Source organism: Scyliorhinus canicula, chromosome 6 (genome assembly GCF_902713615.1).
Source record: "Scyliorhinus canicula chromosome 6, sScyCan1.1, whole genome shotgun sequence".
In the NCBI taxonomy this organism is placed as follows: domain Eukaryota; kingdom Metazoa; phylum Chordata; class Chondrichthyes; order Carcharhiniformes; family Scyliorhinidae; genus Scyliorhinus; species Scyliorhinus canicula.
Window position 1 is genome coordinate 9,933,256 of NC_052151.1, and position 26,466 is coordinate 9,959,721.

The 26,466-nt window shown below is 46.0% G+C and overlaps 1 protein-coding gene across 5 annotated transcripts in view; it reads left to right on the plus strand.

Moving 5' to 3' along the window:
- LOC119966976 (dynein heavy chain 8, axonemal-like) overlaps nucleotides 1-26,466 on the plus strand; it is a 1,648,910-nt gene that overhangs the window by 477,656 nt on the left and 1,144,788 nt on the right. For all 5 annotated transcript variants that reach the window (XM_038798944.1, XM_038798946.1, XM_038798947.1 and 2 more), the window contains one exon: nucleotides 1,488-1,607. In XM_038798944.1, the coding sequence (XP_038654872.1) occupies nucleotides 1,488-1,607 (120 nt within the window). The remainder of the gene's footprint in view (nucleotides 1-1,487; nucleotides 1,608-26,466) is intronic.

Sequence of the window (26,466 nt, forward strand, 5' to 3'; positions counted from 1 at the left end):
GGCGCAGTGCGTATGCCTCGAGATCGATGACACCAACCGAGCAGCGCTGTGAGCAATATGAAAAGGAGTGTTTGGGTCTACTTACGGGTATGGACAAATTCCATAACTACATGTATGGGTTACCCACATTCACAGTGGAAACTGATCATCGTCCTCTCGTCTCCATTATAAAGAAAAACCTGAATGACATGTCTGTAAGACAATAAAGAATAGTTATGAAACGTCAAAGGTACGATTTTGAGCTGATTGAAGAAAACCTATCTGTCTCTGACGAAAAGTCGAAGTTCATTAAAGAAACAACTTCCAAAGATGAAACTATCCAACGTGTGCTGAAGTACATGCGGGAAGGTTGGTCCAAAGGAACTTATTCCAACTACATAAATATCCGAGCAGAGCTCAGCAGTGTAAATGGATTCCAGCTCAGGCAAAATCGTATTGCTATTCCAACTTCTTAAAGAAACATGCTCCTTAGCAAGGTGCATGAAGGCCATCTGGGGATAGAAAAATGCAAAAGAAGGGCTCACAAGTCGGTGTATTGGCCAGGAATCAACGATGACATTGGCAATCTCGTGGCACAGTGCGATCCGTGTCAGAAGAACCAGTCCCATCATCAGAAGGAGACACTTACATTGCATGAAATCGTCACAACTCCATGGTTGTAAGTAGGCATTGAGCTGTTTTTCTTCCAAGGCCATGATTATTTGTTAGTCATAGACTACTTTTCGAACTATCCAGAAGTAATCAAGCTATCCAACTCGAGTTCAAAGGCAGTCATCAAGCTACGAAGGAATTATTTGCAAGACATGGCATCCCATTCGCCGCCATAGTAATGGACCGTGTTTTGACAGCAACGAATGGACGGAGTTCTCCAAACAATTTGACTTTCAACACGTCACTTCCAGCCCACTTCATCCACAATCCAATGGAAATGCTGAGAAAGGGGTACATATAGCCAAGAAACTTCTCAAAAAAGCTGGGATTCCAAAAGCGTACCAAACGTAGCTTTGTTAAGCTTCAGACCAAAACCACTTGAAACGGGATATTCACCAGCATAATTGCTTATGAATCAAAAGATACACACCACATTACGTCTCTAACTACAACAAATCCTGACAATAGCGATGCTTAGCAAAAGATCAAGCAGAACAGACAGAAACAACTACGTTATTATGACAGATCAGCGAAGGATCTAGAACAGCTAGAGTCAAGGGATGCTGTGAAGTTAAAACTTCCGGATGGATGGTCGAGCGTGGCACATGTAATTTGCCAGGCAGCTCCACATTCATACATCATTGTAACGGAAGAGGGTTCAATGCTAAGGAGGAACTGCTTAGCATTATCTGCAGCCATTAGTCTGAGAAACAATTTATTACAATTTGGCTTTACCTGTCCAAATTCTGGCCCAATAGGCTGTTAAACACACTCATTTTTTTAGTAAATAATTTGTTGACTGATTTTTTCTTTTCTAATTCTGATTTCTTTTGCAGCATTACCAGATGTGTAAAGAAAATCCACCCCTTGCTAGAAATATGCCTCCTGTTGCTGGAAAGATACTGTGGGTGAGACAGCTCTTCAGACGTATATTTGAGCCCATTGACTACTTCTACGTAAGTTCGTCTGTTATGAAATGATAGATAGTAATAGAATTGCAATTAAATAAAATATTCTTTTTTCTTTTTTTGTATGTAATTCAGGAATTTGAATTCTGGCGTTCGTATGATTCCTCGTCATTGAGTTGCAGTAGCATTGTTCATCTATGTACCACTGATGGGCAGCACGGTGGCACAGTGGTTAGCACTTGTGCCTCATGGCACTGTGGTCCCAGGTTCAATCCCGGCTCTGGGTCACTGTCCATATGGAGTTTGCACATTCTCCCCGTGTTTGAGTGGGTTTCGCCCCCATAACCCAAAGATATTCAGGGTAACTGGATTGGCCACGCTAAATAACCCCTTAATTGGAAAAAATGAATCAATGTACCACTGTGACCTGATATTGGACGGCACGGTAGCACAGTATTCAGCACTGTTGCTTAACAGCACCAAGGTGCCACGTTTGATTCCCGGCTTGGATCACTGTCTGTATGGAATCTGCACGTTCTCCCCGTGTCTGCGTGGGTTTCCTCCGGGTGCTCCGGTTTCCTCACACAAGTCCCGAAAGATGTGCTGTTAGGTGAATTGGGCAATCTGAATTCTCCCTCAGTGTACCCGAGCAGGCACCGGAATGTGACGACTAGGGACTTTTCACAGTAACTTCATTACAGTAAATTAGTAAATCTACTTGTGACAATAATAAAGATTATTAAAGATTATTACCTCCATCAAAAATCACTGATGTGAATATTGACCCCATCTGGCTCACTAATGTCCTTTAGGAGAGGAAACTTTAGGTCTGAAGTCACATGTCGGCCAGACTTCAGACCTAAAGCATTGTAGTGAATTCTTAAATGGCCCCTGAAATGGCCTTACAAGTAAATCAGTTGTGGAAAATCGCTACCGATAATTAAAAAAATAATACCAGACGTAGCACCAGGGATCAACCAAGTCAGCGGAAATGACAAAAGAACAACCTGCTTAATTAAAGTAGGATGGCATGGTGGCACAGTGGTTAGCACTGTTGCATCACAGCGCCAGGGTCCCTGGGCTGGAGTGTGACAACTAGGGAATTTTCACAGTACTTCATTGCCGTATTAATCTGAGCCTACTTGTCACACTAATAAAGATTATTATTATTAAAAGTCAAAAACGTGTTCCTCACTAACATCTGGGGACATGTGTCCGAAATTGACGCTGGTTGCTATGAATGTAAAAAATAATAATTTAAGGGGCGTCACTGGCTAGGCCAGCTTTTATTGACCATCCTTAATTGCCTTTGAGAAGGTGGTGGTGAGCTTCTTGAACTGCTGTATTCCCTGAAGTCTAGGCACACCCAGTGCTAGTGGGGGAGGAAATTCCAGGAATTTGACTCAGCAACAGTGAAGGTATACCCACTGTGCCGTAAGGTAGGGAGTTCCAGGATGTTGCCCCATCAACAGTGAAGGAACAGTGATATATTTCCAAGTCAGGATAGTAGTGACTTTGAGGTGAACTTCCAGGTGGTGGTGTTCACATTTATCTACTGTCCTTGTCCTTCTAGATGGTAGTGGTCGTGGGTTTGGAAAGTGCTGCCTAAGGAACCCTAATCCAGTGCATCTTGCAGATGTTACATGTGGCTGCCACAATTAGTCAGTGAAAGTTTGTGGCAGGGGAAACAATCAAGCAGGCTGCTTAGTCCTGGATGGTGTTGAGCTTATTGAGCGTTGTTGAAGCTGCATTCATCCATGCAAATAGGGAATATCCCATCACACTCTTGTGCCTTGTATATAGTGGACAGGCTTTGAGAGGTCAGGAGGTGAATTACTCGCTGTAACCTAACCTTTAACCTGCTCTTAGAGCCACTGTATTTAAACGGTCTAGCAAGCTACTCATTCAAAGGCAATTAGGAATGGGCAATAACTGCTGGCTCAGCCAGCAACACTCACATCCCGTGTAAGAATAAAAAAAAGTTGTGTCAAACACAACAAACAATATTACTGTTGTATTTGTGGGTTGTTCTGTTGTTGCATGGTCACTATAAGAGCATAATCACGCGATAGTCCATGGCATCATCGGCTGCTTTGCAGGCTTGCCTTTGTTGACTTCTATCTTCATTATTACCACAAGATGCCAATACGTTCCGTGTATTGGACAAATGACCAGTATATTAGTTCAATTATAGTTTATTATTAAACATAGGATTGGTTCTATACTTAATAACTTACACGCTACTACACATCAGACTATATCTAACAGCTGGAACTTTACTTAACTTTGAAGTGACCGGCTCTGTGCAGGTCAGATAAGGCCTTTATCTGGTGTGGCGGCTGGAAGTTGTCAGGTATGTCTGGGCTGAGGTTCGTCCTTCTGGTAGAGATCACGAGTCTTTGAATTTGTCTGGTCGATATGCTGCAGTTGGTGGGGCAGAGGCCGGTCCCAAAAGGGACAACACCTTGTTCGCGCAGTTCCTCTTATCCTCCAATCTTTCACGCTCTTTTGGGCGATCCCAACTCGGGATCCAATGGATCGATGGGATTTTGATCACCCTAATCGATTCTGGCAAATTAAGGGCGGGTACCTCAATAGCTTGGCAGGTCCTGGTTGTTATTGTCCAAGGCACGTATGCACTCCCAAATAAGTTGAATAGGCGTCCCCGTGTCTGTTACTAGTTATGTTTCAATCTGAGTCCCATTGTCCTGGGGAGATCTGTGATTGACCTCCAGCAGGTGCAAGTTTCTGTATAGGTCTGGTTTGCTTTTGCAAAAACACACGAGCTGTGTCTTGTCTGTGTTCCAGCCTCACCACAATTCCCATTATCCTTTGCAGGCGGCCATTTTAAATGGCCACATATCCATCCTCTTGATCCTGAACGCAAAACATGGTGGATCACAGACTTGAACCAATACCTGCCCTGTCTTCCCCAGTCACTTGTCGGTCAATTCAGGTCCTACTCTACACTATATATTGCACAGTTTTACCTAATTCATTATTACATACAGTTCATAAAATTAATTCCTTTCATTTTTAAATTATATTCATTTAAAGCATTTCTAACTTAAATTCATTTTAAAGACAGTTCATTTCAAAGCTAACCTACTCTCATGCTACTTGCTCATACATTAAATAACTTAATTTCAAAACAAAATTTAAAACAGCAGCATCATATTTCATTCCACTTATTCTTAAAATTAATACAAAGGCACAAATGGCTCATTTTAGCAGCGGTTGTTTATGTTCATTCATGAGGTATACATTCGCAGGGTACCCTCTTATTAAATTCCTAAAAGGGCAGCTCGGACCGTGTATATCTGTGGGTGGGAGGCTCGTGCCTTCCATTTGCGGAGCTGGAATGTGAGGATGCCAATATATATTACTGCAATCAGGAGGAGGACTTCGGCTATGTGGGAGATGGGGTTCCAATTTGCAATGTCCTCCCACCAGGTGGTGGTTTTGGTCTTGATTTCTAACAATTGTTGGGTGGTATCCTGGCTGGTGATGGTCTCGGTTTCTATTGATTGTCGGGTGGTGGTGTTTGGGGCTGGCTTAGGTCCTATCTTGATTTCTTACAGGGCCAAGTTACCCTCAGTGAGTGTCTCGGGCATTTTTGTCCAATTCCAAATCTTTTTCTGGGCTTTTTGCTAAACATCCAATTTCGGGATACCCTTCATTTGGAAGTTCCCACCAATTCCTTTTTCCAGTGGTACTAGTGTAGCATTCTGATGTGGTCCCATTGGGCCTTTTGTATATTTCCCTTTGATTGTTACACCCGAATAGATGCTGATGTTGGTGTTTACCCATTGTTGTGTTATGCTGCTTCGGAATAAAACACAGGCTGCTACTTGATGCAGTCTTAACTAAAGGATGCTCCAGACTCTGAAATGTGTTCAACGTGTTTATGGCGACAAGGGGCTTTTCACAGTAACTTCATTGAAGCCTACTCGTGACAATAAGCGATTTTCATTTAATTTCATTTATTGAACTATTAACACAGATCTCAAATGAGTTCGACTCTCTGCTAATCTAACTTTAGAAACTCAGTCTAACTGTACCAGCTTGCTCTAAGCCATGTGCTGGGGTATGATGCTGCTAATCAACCCTGTCTAATTCTCTAGATGTCTGTCTGTGGAAAGAGGCAGGGTGTGAGTGCCTCATCCCTTTTATAGTGTTTATGTCATGTCTCCTTGTGGTGATGCCACCTCTGAGTGTCCTGACTTCCCATTGGTTGCGTCCTATTCTGAGTGTTCATTGGTTGCATGTTTGCATATCATGACACCCATAAGGTACTGACCTCACATTCCCCTGCACTATGTGGTGCAAACCATAGGTACCCTGAGTGTAAAGGTGAAGGGTTTATATTGTCCTGTAAGTTTAAAATCTCCTGTAGGTTGAGTCCGATGGCTCCGATAATGATGTTGATGAAGAGGAGTGCTCTTGGATTCTTCTTGTGATTTTTCTGTCGTCCGTCTATTCCTAAGGATTCAAGTATAGTATCGTGTTATTATCTTTTGTTTGACATCTGTATTTATTATTCTTTCTCTGTTAGACAAATTACCCATTGTAATTGTGTTGATTGTCACCATGCTTGACTCCCCCATTTTGTTTTAAATAAGTTCAGGAGAGAGACAAGAAATGCAAATTGAAGTGCAGGAAATCAAGAATGCGTGTTTCTCACAGCCTGTCTGGACGAGGCTTAGATTGGTCGGACAGTTTCTTCGACCAGTCTCTATCTTGATCACAACCATGGGTGGTTGAGGCTTAGCTTAACCAGCCGTATTTCAGGGCTGCCAGTTTCATAAATTTTCGTCCCGGGAGCACAGAGGAATTGATTGTGGCACAGAGTTCCAACCTTGTAAGGGGTGAGTTGTGGACAGCCTGTGTTGCCGTAGCAGCAGTGAGCAGCAACCATTGTGTCTTAAGTGTAAATAGCACGTGGAAGTGACCCACAGGGGTCTAGAAAGGAAGGGTTGAAGATGCAAGGGTTTAGAATACAAAGCATTGTGGGAAATACATTTTTAATCCCACGACCAACCAGAGAGCTGATCAGACTTGAAGAGATTAAGACCTGTCCAGATCTATGTAGTGTGCAGAAAGCCATTCCAGCCTTCCCGTAACAGCCTCCCCGAACAGGCGCCGGAATCTGGCGACTAGGGGCTTTTCACAGTAACTTCATTTGAAGCCTACCCGTGACAATAAGCGATTTACATTACAACATGAGGTGAGGATGGACCGCTGCAGGTGACAAATGTGTGGGATCCCTGGGTAAGGCGGGGAAAATGCCATTTCCCCATTACCCCAGTGTTATCTGACCATTTTTGAGTCCCAAGGCAGGGCGGGGATTAGTGCCATGTCTCCCTACCTGAGTGACCATGAAGAACAGGAACAATTTGTAATCATTTGGGTTCGATTCCATGCTCATTGTTAATTCAGCGGTGAACTTACATGAGTTTGAGCCGGCGTCGCACCGATGTACGAATTTAGTGAGATCCGTCAGATTCGGCGTCGTGCAGGTTCACAACATTACTCAGGCTGTTTGCTGTGTGGTTCTGTGAATTGTCTGATCCGTCTGTTCTTATCAATCTGTGAGCGGGGTCATGGTACCATAATGGAGGGTTGGGGTTTTGGCGTAGCGTAGGGTAGCCATGGTCTGGGGTCAGGGAGGTGGAAACAATGTTGCTAGGGGAGTGAGAATAAATCAGTGGTGGGCGCCAGGCAGGCATGGGGCCAAAGTAAACCAAGTCGTTGTTCTGGGAAGGGTGAAGCAAGTCATTTGTGTCAATTAGGTCGGGACGATCGCTATCCTGCACGGGATCAAGTACGTCGCTAGGGCCGCTGTACTTGGAGAGATCGAGTAAGTCGCTCGGGTTACTATTAAGATCAAGCAGGTCATCATCTCAGTCAAGTTCAAGTGTGAATCCAGCTTGTGTGGGCGGGGCAGCAGGAAGGGTGTTGCCATGAGGGGGAAGCGTTTGGTCAGTGGGTGGGGCGTCGTCATCTCCCATTGCCAAGGTGACGTGGTGGGCATGATTACATTGGGCTCCGTATGTTTTGAGTTCATTGATGTGGAACTAACCAGTCTTGCCATTAGGGTATGCTATCTTGTAAACGGAGGGACTTACTTTGTCTGAAATGACTTAAAGGTTAGCGAATTTAGGGGATAGGAAGGAGCTTGGGTTGCACTGCGAGATCACAATTTGCTTGCCGACTGTATATTCTGTGGGGTGGACCATTTTGTCAAAGTAGGCTTTACTCTGCCTTTTCCTAGTGTCCAAATTTCTATGATAGTCGGACAGCAGCAGCCAGTTGTGCCGATTTAATGTTCTCTGTAATCTGTTGCACTGCTTTGTCATGAGTGAGGGTGGTTACTGCGGAGTTGGCCAAATCAAGTGTTAACAAATATTCAATTCCTTTCATGGGCCTGCCAGTCATAAGTGTGTTCCCAATGAACATGAGGGCGAAGAGAATTATTGTGTCCCAAGTAGTGTTGTTTTGCTGCACTGTTTTCTTGATAATTGATTTTAAAGTTTGGTTCATGCGCTCGACGAAGCCACTGGACTGGGGGTGGTATGCTATGTGGAAATTCTGTTTGATCCCAAAGATAGCTATTACATTTACATTAGGGCAGCATGGTAGCATGGTGGTTAGCATCAATGCTTCACAGCTCCAGGGTCCCAGGTTCGATTCCTCGCTGGGGCACTGTCTGTGCGGAGTCTGCACATCCTCCCCGTGTGTGTGTGGGTTTCCTCCGGGTGCTCCGGTTTCCTCCCACAGTCCAAAGATGTGCGGGTTAGGTGGATTGACCAGGCTAAATTGCCCTTAGTGTCCTAAAAAATAATGTTAATGGGGGTTGTTGGGTTACTGGTATAGGGTGGATACGTGGGCTTGAGTAGGGTGATCATTGCTCGGCACAACATTGAGGGCCGAAGGGCCTGTTCTGTGCTGTACTGTTCTAATTCTAATTCTAATTTTGCATTACCCTGCCAGTGAAGTGGGTCCCTTGATTTGACTCAATGCTGCGTGGAAGACTCCAGCGCGTGAATATTTGATGGGTCAGGATTTTAGCTGTAGCTTTTGCTGTGTTTGAGCGGGTGGGAAAGGCTTCGACCCATTTAGTAAACGTATCAATAATGACCAGAACATATTTGAAACCATTTCTGCAGGGTGGGATGGGACCAATGTAATCGATTTGAAGGTTTGTCTAGGGGACCTCTACAGGACTGGAGTGTCTTAATTGTCCTATCTTTGCATAACGATCGGGATTGTTTTGAGCACAAATGAGGCAGTTCTCAACATAATGGGTGTAGTTGCTTTTCAATTCATGCCACCAGCACAACGATTTAAAATGGGCAATGATAATGTCTATTCCCTATTGTCCGTGTCCGTCATGAAATTGGTATATTAGCTGGTTTCTGTCCTGGGTGGGGACCACATGAATTCCTTCCTTTAAAACTATGCTATCCTCTATAGTGAGTGTATTCTTCCATTTATCATAAGGGGCTGGGTAGGTGCCATTTAAAACTTGTTTGAGGGACTCGTCTGCATTTTGGGCTTGGGACATATCTGCAATGTTTGTTTGGGAAATCTGGATTGCATGCATTTGCTCACCTTCGGGTGGCTGCCAGAAGTGTCCATTGCGGGATCCAGCTTTAGGTAAGGCGTCTGCCTTGCAGTTGCTGTGTGGGGAGGTGCGATGTTGCCTTTTAACTTTAATTATGACGTATGTGCGGCCAGTGGCTTCCTTAAGGATGTGTTTCAGTAAAGGGGCTGAGGGTAGGGGTTTTCCGTTGGCGGACACAAAACCATGAGTTTCCCAAAGGGGGAGGAATTCGATCAAACAATTGCAGACATACATGCAGGCATTGGGAAAGACTCCGGGTGGGCGATTACATAAGCTATGGCTGCCAGTTCTACTGCTTGGGATCCTAGATGTCCTGGCAATTTTAAAGCAACTTCTTCCAGCGAATGTCCCTGTGAATCGTCCATATATATATACTTTGTCCAGTTATTCTAACACTATCCTCAATAGTCGAGGAGTCACCTACATAGAATGTCTCCCTTGATTGGTGGAGATCTGGGGCGGGATTCTCCAACCCCCCCCGCCGGGTCGGAGAATCACCGAGGGGTGGCGTGAACCCCGCCCCGCCACTCCGATGCCGACTGCCGAATTCTCCAAAGACGGTTTTTGGATGGGGCAGGGATCGCGCCACGCCGGTTGGGGGCTGTTGGCATCGACTCCCCCCGGCAATTCTCTGGGCCCCGATGGGCCGGGCAGCCGCGCATTTTCAGCCAGTCCTGCTGGCGTGAAATGGATATCGTCCATCCCTGCGGGACCTGGATTGACGGCCATCTAGCGAGGTCCTCGGGGGGAGCACAGGGGGATCCGGCCCCCGGGGGTGCCATGGTGTCCTGGACCGTGATCGGGGCCCACCGATCTGCGGGTGGGCCTCTGCCGTGGGAGCACTCTTTCCTTCCGCGCCAACCACTGTAAGGCTCCGCCATGGCCGGCGCAGAGAAGAAACCCCCTGCGCATGCGCAGGAATCATGGCGGTGGTTCTGCACATGTGCCAGAACACGCCAGCAGTCCTGCGCATGCGCCAACACGCGCTGCCCGCCAGCGGCCCTTCGCCGCCGGTTGGCGCAGCGCCAACCACTCTAGCGCCATACTAGCTCCCGGAAGTGCAGAGGATTCCGCAACTTCCGGGCGGCCTGACACTGGAGTGGTTTGCGCCGCTCTTGGCGCCAGTACAGACCGCTATGCCAATTGCGGGAGAATTCCACCCCTGGTTTCTTGCTGCCTGCCCGTGGCTGTAGTGACTTGGGTATAAAGGGTCCTGTGTGCTGTTTGGCTGGAATGATTTGGCACTCATGGGTTCCTGCATATTGTAAGTTGTCTGCTAAAAATATGTGGACCTTGGTGCACTTTACGGAGATGTCTCTGCCTTGCAATAGTAGTATCCATCACGCTGCTCTAACCTGGCTACCTGAACTGTCCTTACGTCTGCCATCTAACAGAAGTTGAGGCGGGGTGTACTCAGTGAGGATTGTGACCGGGTTGAGTCCTGTAATATATGCAAAGTATTGAACTGCCTAAAAGACTGCAAGCAGGTGCCATTCACAGACAGAAAATCCTTGTTTTATGGGGTCCAAAACTGTGAAAGTATATGCTATGGGTCCTAATCTGTCACGTCGTTCTTGTAGGCGTACTACTGAAAGGGTTTGCTCAGTGGCTGCTACCTCTATGGCAAATGGCAAGTCACGGTCAGGAACTTGTAAAGCAGGGGCTGTTGCTAAGGTGCTCTTTAAATCGTTTACTGCGTCTGTGTGCTGTGAATCCAATTCCCGGCGGCGTTCTTTTTCAGAAGTTCTGAGAGCGGGGCGGCTTTAGTGGCAAAACCATCAATATGATTCTTGCAATATCCTACCAAACCTAAGAATGAACGGAGTGCACTTGCATTACGGGGCAGGGGCAATTTTACAATGTGTCAATACGCTTCTGCTCAATCTCCCTTTTGCCGTAGGTGATGATTGTCCCTAAATAAAGTACTTTTTTTTTTCATTACTTGAGCTTTCTTGGGGTTGACCTTACATCCGATGGAATGGAGCAGAGCTAGCAGTTTGGCTAGCAGAGCCACATGCTCGTCGTTGGTGTCGGTTTGCAAGAGCAGGTCGTCCACATATTATACGAAGTGGAAATGAAATGAAAATCGCTTATTGTCACGAGTAGGCTTCAATGAAGTTACTGTGAAAAGCCCCTAGTCACCACATTCCGGCAAGGTTGGTACAGGAATCGAACCGTGCTGCTGGCCTGCTTTAAAAGCCAGCGATTTAGCCTATTGAGCTAAACCAGCCCCTTGCATTCAGGGCAGGAGAATTTGCAGAGACCAGCAGCTAACTGTCTGTGGAAAATGGATGGGGAGTTGTGGAAACCTTGTGGGAGACACTGATGCGACGATTAAGTCACTCAAAGACACGAGTAGAAGCAAACCGAGGTTTTAATCAGCTTAGAACAGAGCCTGCCTGCGACTGGTACAATACTGTGAACCTTCTACAGGTCAACTTCTCTTTATGCTTCCTTTCAAGGGGAGGAGCCATGGGCGGAGCCCATACATGCCCCAACATATCCCCCTGTGGGTGAAGCTACACAATGGCCCAGAGGTGGAGCCCACAAGGTCAACAGTATAACATAGCTGTAACACAATGGCAGAACATGATACTAATACACTGGTGAATTACTAGTACTATACATTCACCACAGACACGTCCAAGTGTGCTGCTGACCTTGGAACGTAAAAGCAAATATATATTGGCCAGCTTGGTCTTAAGGAATGCAGCAGAAACCATTGCTAATATCTAGCACAGTGAAATATTTCACTTGCACTCCCTGTTTCACCATGATCGCGGGACTTGTGGCAATGGTGGGGGCTGTTAAAGGGGTTACTTTATTCAATTCATGATAATGAATTGTGAACCGCCATGAGCCACCTGGTTTCTTAACTGGCAAAATCGGAGCATTGTTGGTGGACGCTACGGGTCGAATTACACCTTGCTTTAATAGGCTGTCGATCACCTTTGAAATGTTGTTTTCAGCCTGCTGGAGAAAGCCGTATTGTTTCTGTGGTTTGAGGTCTAGACCTGTGATCATGACATCTTCTGATATCTGCCCACAATCAAGTTTATGCATAGCAAAGACCCTTTTGTGTTTGGTGATCACTCCCTGATGATTGCGTCTGTGCTAATCGTTAAGGGATTAAACCCGTATTCTCCCACTGAACTGATCCTATTTACATAATCACCTACTGATAATGTTACAGGAGCCCTTGTTATGGTAGACATCTGCCATACACACCTATTTACGGGGTTGAATGAGAGGTTATTGGAGTTCATGAAATCCATTTCTAAAATGTGCTCTGTGGTGGGGGGGGGGGTAACGACCAAAACGACAGGGTGATTAATGGCTATAGTTCCAACATGGACAGGTATAGGGGCTGTAATGTGTCCTTCCTGCATGTGCCCAGTAAATCTGCTTCGTGTGATGGTGTCCATAATTGGCCATGGGGTTTTGAGGAACAGGGTGGATGAATTTAGCCTCTTGTGACCCAGGGAAAATCAACCGAATGTCCCCATGCTTGTGACTACCGGCCTCCCGACATTATCACATCGTGTATCACAGACCCATGTTGGACAGGCCAGACACTGTCAATCGAGGGAGTTATATGCAAGATCATATACACGGGTGTTTACGATATGCGTGGCGTGAGGGTTGCCTTCCATCTGGCGTGGTAGGCGATCGTGGTAGGGTCTTTTGTTTCTTGGCAGGGTGGGTTAGTGTATCCCTGTGGTCTTTGGTATCGGTTATAAGGTGGCGGATTTTGTCTACATTCGCGGGCGAAGTGTCCCGATTGCCCACAGCTATAACATGATCCTCGGGCACGTAAGGTGACCCCGGTGCTCTGGTGTATTTCTCTCTGAGGTATTGTTCCCTTGGATATTGTTCCCTTGGATATTGTTCCCTGGGATATTGTTCCCTTGGCTATTATTCCCTGGGATATTGGACCTCTCGTCTGCCCTCATTTATCCATGCCGGTCCCTGAATAGTCTTAACTGGGTGCATGGCACCTTCCAATCCGTCTTGTATTTGTTCCTGCAGTGACTGATCCCATGCTCTAGATATACGTCTGAGTACCCATACTTCATTATGTGTCTGCTCTGCTGGATCAAAGTTTGTGCAAGCCTTCCTACCTACTTCTGTGGCATGTGAAACCGAAGTGCGGGTCCATTTGGTAGTATCTTCATCATCTATTAGCATGGTTTAAGTCTCCAAATACTGCTTTAAAATGTATCCAGAGGCGACCAGCAAAGGCAGTCGGATGTTCCCCATTCCTCTGTCTACATTTATTTAAACCATTTACAGGATCCCCTTTATTGTAACCGATAGCGGCTGGTATGGCGTCACTCATTTCGTCTAGCGTTCCCCCTCCTACATTTTGGGGCTCAGGTATAGCTGATCGTATAAATTGGCCAAGGATCATAACTATTAATTTCACCTCTTCCCTTTCATCCAACCCATTCATAATTTTCTGTTGGCGCACCTCTTCAAAGAAGCAATGCGGGTCCGCAGTGGGCTCAAATGTTGTAATTTTGTTACACACATCTCTTAACTGGGTTACCGTGAGTGGGGTTGTGTAGGTTATATACTTTCCATAGTGACCGGATTCATGGGTGCCGGGGCAGTTTCATTACTCACTGGGGTTGGTGTGACCTGTGCAACCAGGCCTGCTGGTGCGGCTGGTGCATTTATTACTGGGGATGGTGGCGGTTGCTTTTGACTTTCAGTTCTAATTACATACATCTGCGTGCTTTCCGTAACTCTTCCCGATCAGTTATCTTCTTCCTCTGTCCCTACTGCCCCGAAGATACACATAAATCCATCTGAACTGAAAGTAATGCATGTAATCTCTCTATTTCTCGCTGACACTTGGTGTGGTCAGTGGTGCTTTGCCTTTGCTCCTTAGTGGACTGCTGGAGCGCTCTTAAAGCTGCCTGCAAATTGGCACATTTATTCTCTAAGTGAGTGACCTTCTGTTCCATCTCCTCTCTTGCCAAGTTAGCACGTTGTGTGTCCTGGTAGGCCTTGTCGTACTTGGTTTGGAAGCTGCTAAAATGGATTATACTGCACTGGTGGGCACGTTTAATATCCGCAATGTCCCTGTCCTTAGGGGCTAACTTCTCCCGGAGTTCCTTGTCATTTTTCTTACTCTCCTCCTCCTTCTCTATTGATTGACCGCGGAGCATCTCCAAGACCTCCTCGGTTCCTCTTAACTGAGCCATAAGACATAAGACATAGGAGCGGAAGTAAGGCCATTCGGCCCATCGAGTCCACTCCACCATTCAATCATGGTTGATTTCAACTCCATTTACCCGCTCTCTCCCCATAGCCCTTAATTCCTCGAGAAATCAAGAATTTATCAATTTCTGTCTTAAAGACACTCAACGTCCCGGTCTCCACCGCCCTCTGTGGCAATGAATTCCACAGACCAACCACTCTCTGGCTGAAGAAATTTCTCCTCATCTCTGTTCTAAAGTGACTCCCTTTTATTCTAAGGCTGTGCCCCCGCGTCCTAGTCTCCCCTGCTAATGGAAACAACTTCCCTACGTCCATCCTATCCAAGCCATTCATTATCTTGTAAGTTTCTATTAGATCTCCCCTCAACCTCCTAAACTCCAATGAATATAATCCCACGATCCTCAGACGTTCATCGTATGTTAGGCCTACCGCACGCAAGAGTCAAGCCGCACGCAACGGTCATCGGTTTTTAAACTTTGTTACATTCTTCGTATAAATTTTACATAAATCCTCCCACCAAGTTTGTCCTATCTTCCCTGGATATGACTCGGGGCACAAACATTTGCCCATAGCGACCATCCTTTCCCCTTTAAGTATTTCCTTAGTACATCCTCCCATATGGGACACTTCTCTGACATGTCAACTGCTTCTACCTCGGTTTGCTGCTGCGGGTTCATCTTCCTCTCTGTCAATTGCGCTGCCATTTCCTCACTATTTAAGTTGGAACAGAGGAATATAGAGTCAATCGAACAACAGGTACAGTTTATGGCTATGTTCCAGTTCACAATCCCTCTGGATTTGCATTCAAGTCTGCAAAGTTTACCCTATTCTTCCCCGTTAGTTTTGCATGCAGTTAGTGATTCCGAAATTCGGTTATTCGGCCAATACGGAACTCGCGCTTGTGGTGCATTTTTCCTTTTTCCAATTTAATCAAAGTTTTGGGATCTCTCGGAGTAACGAAGTCACGTCCAGTCGAGTCCCACCAGAGTCACCAATTATGTTGACTTCTATCTTTATTAATTCCACAAGATGCGAGTACATTCCGTGTATTGGACAAATGACCACACAACCAGTATATTAGTTAAATTATAATTCATTATTAAACATAGGATTAGTTCTATACTTAATAACTTACACGCTACTACACATTAGACTATATCTAACAGCTTAAATGGCCTTTACTTAACTTTACTCTGGTTGCCACACTACTAGAAGGATGTGGAGGTTTTAGAGAGGGTGCAGAAGAGATTTGCCAGGATGTTGCCTGGTATGGAGGGCATTAGCTATGAGGAGAGGTTGAATAAACTTGGCTTGTTCTCACTGGAACGAAGCAGGTTAGGGGCTACCAGATAGAGGTCTACAAAATTATGAGGGGCATAGACAGAGAGGATGGTCAGAGACTTTTTCCCAGGGTAGAGGGGTCAATTCTAGGGGAAGTAGGTTTAAGGGGCAAGATTTAGAGGAGATGTACAAGGCAATTTCTTTACACAGAGGGTAGTGGGTGCCTGGAACTCGCTGCCAGAGGAGGTGGAGGAAGCAGGGACCATAGTGACATTTAAGGGGCATCTTGACAAATACATGAATAGGATGGGAATAGAGGGATACGGACCCCGGAAGTGTAGAAGATTTTAGTTTAGATGGGCATCATGGTCGGTGCAGGCTTGGAGGGCCGAATGGCCTGTTCCTGTGCTGCACTTTTCTTTGTTCTTTCAAGTGACCGGCTCTGTGCAGGTTAGATAAGGCCTTTATCTGGTTAACCACGTGTGGCAGCTGGAAATTGTCAGGTATGTCTGGGCTGAGGTTCGTCCTTCTGGTAGCGATCGCGGTTCCTTGAACTTGGTTGGTCGATATGCTGCAGTTGGTGGGGCAGAGGCCGGTACCAAAAGAGACAGAGGGTTGGTCGTGCAGTTCCTCTTATCCTCTGATCTTTTGCGCTCTTTTGGGCAGTCCCAACTCGGGATAGTGATCACCCTAATCGATTCCGGCTAATTAGGGTTGGTACCTTGATAGCTGGGCGGGTCCTGGTTGTTATTGTCCAAGGCACGTATGTACTCCCAAATAAGGTGAATAGGCGCCCTGAGACTGTTACTACTGTTATGTTTCAACCTGAGTCCCATCGTCCTGGGGAGATCTGTGATTGACCTCCAGCAGGTGCAAGTTTCTGTATAGGTCTGGTTTGCTTTTGCAAAAAGACACGAGCTGTGTCTTGTCTGTGTCCCAGCCTGACCACAATTCCCATTATCCTTTGCGGGCAGTCATTTTAGATGGCCACACCTTAATCTAGATCAAGCCTTTGTACAGTTCACAACCATCTAATAAAATTCTGTTAATTATTGTGTTCAACCCACTTGCTTCAACATTACATCCTTTTATCCTGCAAGTGCAATGCACACCTTTGATTTGATTTATTGTCACAAGTGCTGAAGTATAGTGAAAAGTGTTTTTCTGCTGCCGAGGGAACGCACACAGTACGTACATAAGAACATAAGAACTAGGAGCAGGAGTAGGCTATCTGGCCCCTCGAGCCTGCTCCGCCATTCAATTAGATCATGGCTGATCTTTTGTGGACTCAGCTCCACTTTCCGGCCCGAACACCATAACCCTTAATCCCTTTATTCTTCAAAAAACTATCTATCTTTACCTTAAAAACATGTAATGAAGGAGCCTCAACTGCTTCACTGGGCAAGGAATTCCATAGATTCACAACCCTTTGGGTGAAGAAGTTCCTCCTAAACTCAGTTCTAAATCTACTTCCCCTTATTTTGAGGCTATGCCCCCTAGTTCTGCTGTCACCCGCCAGTGGAAACAACCTGCCCGCATCTATCCTATCTAGTCCCTTCATAATTTTAAATGTTTCTATAAGATCCCCCCTCATCCTTCTAAATTCCAACGAGTACAGTCCCAGTCTACTCAACCTCTCCTCATAATCCAACCCCTTCAGCTCTGGGATTAACCTAGTGAATCTCCTCTGCACACCCTCCAGCGCCAGTACGTCCTTTCTCAAGTAAGGAGACCAAAACTGAACACAATACTCCAGGTGTGGCCGCACTAACACCTTATACAATTGCAACATAACCTCCCTAGTCTTAAACTCCATCCCTCTAGCAATGAAGGACAAAATTCCATTTGCCTTCTTAATCACCTGTTGCACTTGTAAACCAACCTTCTGTGACTCATGCACTAGCACACCCAAGTCTCTCTGAACAACGGCATGCTTTAATATTTTATCGTTTAAATAATAATCCCGTTTGCTGTTATTCCTACCAAAATGGATAACCTCACATTTGTCAACATTGTATTCCATCTGCCAGACCCGAGCCCATTCACTTAACCTATCCAAATCCCTCTGCAGACTTCCAGTATCCTCTGCACTTTTCGCTTTACCACTCATCTTAGTGTCATCTGCAAACTTGGACACATTGCCCTTGGTCCCCAACTCCAAATCATCAATGTAAATTGTGAACAATTGTGGGCCCAACACTGATCCCTGAGAGACACCACTAGCTACTGATTGCCAACCAGAGAAACACCCATTTATCCCAACTCTTTGCTTTCTATTAATTAACCAATCCTCTATCCATGCTACTACTTTACCCTTAATGCCATGCATCTTTATCTTATGCAGCAACCTTTTGTGTGGCACCTTGTCAAAGGATTTCTGGAAATCCAGATATACCACATCCATCGGCTCCCCGTTATCTACTGCACTGGTAATGTCCTCAAAAAATTCCACTAAATTAGTTAGGCATGACCTGCCTTTTACGAACCCATGCTGCGTCTGCCCAATGGGACAATTTCTATCCAGATGCCTCGCAATTTCTTCCTTGATGATAGATTCCAGCATCTTCCCTATTACCAAAGTTAAACTCACTGGCCTATAATTTCCTGCTTTCTGCCTACCTCCTTTTTTAAACAGTGGCGTCACGTTTGCTAATTTCCAATCCACCGGGACCACCCCAGAGTCTAGTGAATTTCGGTAAATTATCACTAGTGCATCTGCAATTTCCCTAGCCATCTCTTTTAGCACTCTGGGATGCATTCCATCAGGGCCAGGAGACTTGTCTACCTTTAGCCCCATTAGCTTGCCCATCACTCCCTCCTTAGTGATAAAAATCCTCTCAAGGTCCTCAACTGTCATAGCCTCATTTCTATCAGTCGCTGGCATGTTATTTGTGTCTTCCACTGTGAAGACCGACCCAAAAAACCTGTTCAGTTCCTCAGCCATTTCCTCATTTCCCATTATTAAAACTCCCTTCTCATCCTCTAAAGGACCAATATTTACCTTAGCCACTCTTTTTGTCTTATATATTTGTAAAAACTTTTACTGTCTGTTTTTATATTCTGAGCAAGTTTACTCTCATACTCTATCTTACTCTTCTTTATAGCTTTTTTAGTAGCTTTCTGTTGCCCCCTAAAGATTTCCCAGTCCTCTAATCTCCCAGCAATCTTTGCCACTTTATATGCTTTTTCCTACAATTTGATACTCTCCCTTATTTCCTTAGATATCCACGGTCGATTTTCCCTCTTTCTTCCATCCTTCCTTTTTGTTGGTATAAACCTTTGCTGAGCACTGTGAAAAATCGCTTGGAAGGTTCTCCACTGTTCCTCAACTGTTCCACCATAAAGTCTTAGCTCCCAGTCTACCTTAGCTAGTTCTTCTCTCATCCCCTTGTAATCTCCTTTGTTTAAACACAAAACACTAGTATTTGATTTTACTTTCTCACCCTCCATCTGTATTTTAAATTCCACCATATTGTGATCGCTCCTTCCGAGAGGATCCCTAACTATGAGATCATGAATCAATCCTGTCTCATTACACAGGACAAGATCTAGGACCGCTTGTTCCCTCGTAGGTTCCATTACATACTGTTCTAGGAAACTATCGCGGATACATTCTATAAATTCCTCCTCAAGGTTGCCTTGGCCGACCTGGTTAAACCAATCGACATGTAGATTAAAATCCCCCATGATAACTGCTGTACCATTTCGACATGCATCAGTTATTTCTTTGTTTATTGCCTGCCCCACCATCTCGTTACTATTTGGTGGCCGATAGACTACTCCTATCAGTGACTTTTTCGCCTTACTATTCCTGATTTCCACCCAAATGGATTCAACCTTATCCTCCATAGCACCGATGTCATCCCTTACTATTGCCCGGATGTCATCCTTAAATAACAGAGCAACACCACCTCCCTTACCATCCACTCTGTCCTTCCGAATAGTTTGGTACCCTCGGATATTTAACTCCCAGTCGTGACCAGCCTTTAACCATGTTTCAGTAATGGCCACTAAATCATAGTCATTTACGATGATTTGTGCCACCAACTCATTTACTTTATTCCGAATACTACGAGCATTCAGGTAAAGTACACTTACGTTGGTTTTTTTACCTCTGTTTTGAATCTTAACATCTCCAGTTTTATTCCTTTTGTTATTACTGGGCCTATTCACTGTGCTCCCCTCAGTCACTGTACCTTGTACTGTTGCCCTTATGGATTTCTGACTATGTCTTCTCTGCCTTGCACTTTTCCCCTTACTTCCTTTTGTTTCTGTCCCTGTTTTACTACCTTCCAACTTCCAGCATTGGTTCCCATCCCCCTGCCACATTAGTTTAAACCCTCCCCAACAGCTCTAGAAAACACCCCCCCTAGGACATCGGTTCCAGTCCTGCCCAAGTGCAGACCGTCCGGTTTGTACTGGTCCCACCTCCCCCAGAACCGGTCCCAATGCCCCAGGAATTTGAATCCCTCCCTCTTGCACCATCTCTCGAGCCACGCATTCATCCTATCTATCCTGACATTCCTACTCTGACTAGCTCGTGGCACTGGTAGCAATCCTGAGATTACTACCTTTGAGGTCCTACTTTTTAGTTTAACTCCTAACTCCCTGAATTCCACTTGTAGGACCTCATCCCGTTTTTTACCTATATCGTTGGTGCCTATGTGCACCACGACAGCTGGCTGTTCACCCTCCCCCCCCAGAATGTCCTGCAGCCGCTCCGAGACATCCTTGACCCTTGCACCAGGGAGGCAACATACCATCCTGGAGTCTCGATTGCGTCCACAGAACCGCCTGTCTATACCCCTTACGATCGAGTCCCCTATCACTATAGCCCTGCCATTTTTCTTCCTGCCCTGCTGTGCAGCAGAGCCAGACACGGTGCCTGGCTGCTGCTGCCTTCCCCTGGTGAGCCATCTTCCTCAACAGTATCCAAAGCGGTATATCTGTTTTGCAGGGAGATGACCGCAGGGGACACCTGCACTGCCTTCCTACTCTTGCTCTTTCTTTTGGTCACCCATTTTCTATCTCCCTCAGTAACCTTCACCTGCGGTGTGACCAACTCGCTAAACGTGCTATCCACGACCTCCTCAGCATCGCGGATGCTCCAAAGTGAGTCCATCCGCAGCTCCAGAGCCGTCAAGCGGTCTAACAGGAGCTGCAACTGAACACACTTCTTGCACGTGAAGGAGCCAGGGACAGTGGACGTGTCCCTGAGCTCCCACATCGCACACAAGGAGCATGACACGGGTCTGGGATCTCCTGCCATGTCTTAAACCCTTGGTAAACTTAAACAACTAGAATTTCAAAATAAAAATAAATAAATTAGACAATGAAAAGAAAAAGAGAGACTACTTACCAGTCACTTACCAGGGTTAAACAGCACCTCCTCACACTCTGCACCGAATTACCTCACTGCACCAAATTACCAAGTTTCAATCTCCCACTCTGTATGAGTCTCACTCCGGATGTGTCTCCTGGAAAAGTGCTCGCTTACTGTGTGCGCTCTCTGTCTGTCTTTTATACAGACCTCAGCTAACCGATGACTCAAAAAAAAACCTTACCTTCAAAGAGAATAATACAATGTGCCCCTAAACAGGCCTCAACAGGCCTCAGGTGATTGACAGATAACTGCCTCTCAGCAATTAGGGTGGGGGCAGCTTCAACCAATCAGACACTAAGCTCCACACTGCACTTTTAACTGAAAAACAGCAGAATTAGATTTTCCACTTACCTTTGCTGATTTACCTCACTGCACCAAATTACCAAGTTTCAATCCCCCACTCTGTATGAGTCTCACTCCGAATGAGTCTCCTGGAAAGTGCTCGCTTACTTTGTGCGCTGTCTGTCTATCTTTGATACAGACCTCAGCTAACCGATGACTCAAAGAAAACCTTAACTTCAAAGAGAATAATACAATGTGCCCCTAAACAGGCCTCAACAGGCCTCAGGTGATTGCCAGATAACTGCCTCTCAGCGATTAGGGTGGGGGCAGCTTCAACCAATCAGACACTAAGCTCCACACTGCACTTTTAACTGAAAAACAGCAGAATTAGATTTTCCACTTACCTTTGCTGATTTACCTCACTGCACCAAATTACCAAGTTTCAATCCCCCACTCTGTATAAGTCTCACTCCGGATGAGTCTCCTGGAAAGTGCTCGCTTACTTTGTGCGCTGTCTGTCTGTCTTTTATACAGACCTCAGCTAACCGATGACTCAAAAAAAACCTTAACTTCAAAGAGAATAATACAATGTGCCCCTAAACAGGCCTCAACAGGCCTCAGGTGATTGCCAGATAACTGCCTCTCAGCAATTAGGGTGGGGGCAGCTTCAACCAATCAGACACTAAGCTCCACACTGCACTTTTAACTGAAAAACAGCAGAATTAGATTTTCCACTTACCTTTGCTGATTTACCTCACTGCACCAAATTACCAAGTTTCAATCCCCCACTCTGTATGAGTCTCACTCCGGATGTGTCTCCTGGAAAGTGCTCGCTTACTTTGTGCACTGTCTGTCTGTCTTTGATACAGACCTCAGCTAACCGATGACTCAAAAAAAACCTTAACTTCAAAGAGAATAATACAATGTGCCCCTAAACAGGCCTCAACAGGCCTCAGGTGTTTGCCAGATAACTGCCTCTCAGCGATTAGGGTGGGGGCAGCTTCAACCAATCAGACACTAAGCTCCACACTGCACTTTTAACTGAAAAACAGCAGAATTAGATTTTCCACTTACCTTTGCTGATTTACCTCACTGCACCAAATTACCAAGTTTCAATCCCCCACTCTGTATGAGTCTCACTCCGGATGAGTCTCCTGGAAAGTGCTCGCTTACTTTGTGCGCTGTCTGTCTGTCTTTTATACAGACCTCAGCTAACCGATGACTCAAAAAAAACCTTAACTTCAAAGAGAATAATACAATGTGCCCCTAAACAGGCCTCAACAGGCCTCAGGTGAGTGCCAGATAACTGCCTCTCAGCAATTAGGGTGGGGGCAGCTTCAACCAATCAGACACTAAGCTCCACACTGCACTTTTAACTGAAAAACAGCAGAATTAGATTTTCCACTTACCTTTGCTGATTTACCTCACTGCACCAAATTACCAAGTTTCAATCCCCCACTCTGTATGAGTCTCACTCCGGATGAGTCTCCTGGAAAGTGCTCGCTTACTTTGTGCGCTGTCTGTCTGTCTTTTATACAGACCTCAGCTAACCGATGACTCAAAAAAAACCTTAACTTCAAAGAGAATAATACAATGTGCCCCTAAACAGGCCTCAACAGGCCTCAGGTGATTGCCAGATAACTGCCTCTCAGCAATTAGGGTGGGGGCAGCTTCAACCAATCAGACACTAAGCTCCACACTGCACTTTAGTAGACAAAAGAATAATCGACAGAGCACATTGACAAATGGTACATCGACAAACAGTGATTAGTTACAGTGCGGTACAAGGACCACCTTTTTCGAAAGACATTTAAAATTTCTTTCTTCCTCCCAAACTTCATGATTGTCCATTTGGTTTGATGTTCTGTCAGCTTGTTTAGTTGTAATTGAGGGCTGCAGGGTGGATTAGCTGAGTGGCGATGGTATTGTGGTTCAGGAAGCCATTCAAGTGGGGTGGAAAAAGGAACATCATAATAGTGGAGGACAGGATAGTGAGGGGATTTGACACTATTCTCCGTGGCAAAGCGCGAGATTGGTGGGGTCTCAGAGGGATGTGTAAACACTTTAAAACAGGTCGTTATTATGAGGGAGGAAGTGTTAGGTATGTTAAAAAGCATGAAGGTAGAAAAATCACCAGGGCCAGATGGCATGTATCCCAAATTCCTGGGGGAGACACGAGATGAAATCGCTGGGCCTCTGACAATCTTTGTGTCCTTGTTGGCCACAGGTGAGATCCTAGATGATTGGTGGACAGCCAATGTTGTACCATTATTTAAGAAGGGTAGCAAAGAGAATCTGGGTAATTTTAAGCCAATGACCTTGACGTCAGGTGATAGTGAAATTGTTGGAAAAGATTCTCAGAGATAGGATCTGTGCACATTTGGAAGTGAATGGTCTGTTTAGCGACAGACAGCATGGTTTTGTACGAGGGAGGTCATGTCTTACTTATTCAATTGAATTTTTGAGGAGGTGACAAAAATGATTGACGAGGGAAGGGCTGTGGATGTTGTCTGCATGGACTTTAGTTAAAGCATTTGATAAGGCCCCTCATGGCAGGCTGGTGCAAAAGATTAGATCACATGAGGTCAGGGGTGAACGAGCTGGACGGATCCAGAACTGGCTTTGTTAATTCCTGATTCTTGTGGCCGGTCTGGACTCAATAAAATCTGAGATGGATTTGCAGATATCATATCATTTAATAATAACTAACTTGCAAGGCTGACTCAATCCATCGGACCTCAGGACACACACACCGTCTTCTGAGAGCCCAGGATAAAGAGAACCTCAGGACAAAGGAACACTGGAGATATACTTCAAATTACATCAAGATTCGCATACAAACTTCCCATTGGTCATTTTACACACCTCCTGACCTGGTCATGTATCCTAATTGGCTCACTTCGCATTTTCCCAATCCTGGCCTCTTGTTACCCAGCATCCTTTTCACTATTCCCTCCACGAGGCAAAGCTCCCCTCCCCCTTCCTAGCCATGCTGTGCTCATCCCTTTGTTCTCTGTCTGTGAACTCATTACCCTCAGGGTCCTACAGTCCATCATATTCGTTTGCTCACTTCCTCAGCTTGGCCATAAAAGACAGAGGTTAGCAGTGGAAGGGTGTTTTTCCGAGTGGAGGTCTGTAATAGTGGTGTTCCACAGGGATCAGTACTGGGACCTCTGCTCTTTGTAATATATATAAATGACTTGGAAGAAAACATAGCTGGTCTGATTAGCAAGTTTGCAGATGATACTAAGATTGCAGGCGTTGCGGATAGTGATGAAGATTGTCAGAGAATACAACAGGATATAGTTAGGCTGCAAAATTGGGCAGAGAAATGGCAGATTGAATTTCATGCATTTTGGTTGACCTAATTCAGATGGGAGCTATAAAATAAATGGCAGAACCATCAGGAGCATAGAGACACAGAGAGGTCTGGGCGTGCAGGTCCACAGATCCTTAAAAGTGGCAGCACATGTGGGAATAATGGTAAGTAAAGCATATATAGAACGTTGGTTGGGCCACATTTGAAATACTGTGTGCAATTCTGGAATTCAAAAATAATAAGGGTGAAAGTCAAAGGATCAGTCAAATGTTTTTTTAGCACACTTTCTTCAGCAACTTGTAATGATCTTCATTGTAGATTAATTCATTCAGGGGCCTGTAGTTCAGAAAAGGCAGTCCTCAGAGGCAGCAGGTTTACTGGAGAGCCACCTTGCGCTGGATTCTCCACTTTTGACGCTAGTGTTGACGCCAGCAGAGCATATGTGGGAGTTTCACGCCAGAAACAGCGGTGCAACGCCTGCACTGATTCAGCTTCTTTTAATGGACCAGCACCGGCGCAACGGGGAACACAATCAGTTCCATGAAAAATGGTGCCGGATTCGTCAGGACCATGATTGGCACTCATGAGGCTGACATGCCGCACCCACACACATCGTCCCAGCCAACAAGATGGCTGGAAGGAGGGCAGCACCACAGTTCAGGTATGCTGAGCTGGAAACCATCCTGGACGCAGTGGAGAAGAGGTGGATGACCCTATACCCCGACCCGGGAGGAAGGCTGTCAGGCGCTGCCATTCGCCATGACTGGGCGCAGGTGGCGGAGGCAGTCAACACCGTGGGCAACATCATCCGGACCGGCATCCAGTACAGGAAGAAACTGTATGACCTCCTCAGGGCTGTCAGGGTGAGTCATTTGCACCATGCACTAACCTTTCCCCCCACACATCCGGAACCTGGACCCTGCCCCCTAGGAAACGGCCGAACCCCCACCCTGCCCCACATGCCAACACCCATGTTGTATCCCCTGGCCACTGAGTCCACTAACTACCCAACCCCTGAGTTGCATGTGTCGGACCATCTTAAGGTTCTGTTGTATGTGTTTCTCCCCACCCCACCACCACCCCACACCCAGGGGAAGGCTGTGCACAACCGCCGGGAGCGAGAGAAGACCGGTAGGGGACCACCAGGCCTGCAGCCTGCCCAAACAGAGGGCCCTGAAAGAGTGGCCCAGAGGAAAGGGAGGTCGCCGGGGTGGAGTGTGATCATGGGCGAGCAAGTGAGACCCCGCTGAGTTCCGGTTCCTCATGACACCAGTGTTGAGGCCCCCACTCACCCGCACATCCCTCCACCCCCACATCACTCTCACCCCCACACCACCCTCACCCCCATACCACGCTCGCCCTCCACCAGCCCGTTGCCTAATTATAAATGTTGTCTTGTGTCTTACAGGACCTGCCGGAGATACGGCATGTCTATCCGGTGTCCCCCGCCCCCAGCCAGTCCCGGACAGCTGAGCACTGACGAGGAGCGCTCGCCGGGGTGGTGGGTGAAGTGTTGGCTGGTGTAGACTTGAGAGATGAACACATACCACCAACACTGAGAAAGATTCAACTCTATTTTATTAACTAACTATTAACTAATCGACACACGAGAACTGTGGGTTTCAATGATGCTAATTTAAACTAGAGACCTAAGCCTTGTCCGAACCAGTTGACTCTCTCAGCACGTGGTGCGAGTCTGTGCTAGACCTGATGAGTTCTTGTTCCACTGAGAGGCAGCACCCAGAATGAACAGGAACCGTGGTGACCTCTGCCTTTATAGTGCGTGTAT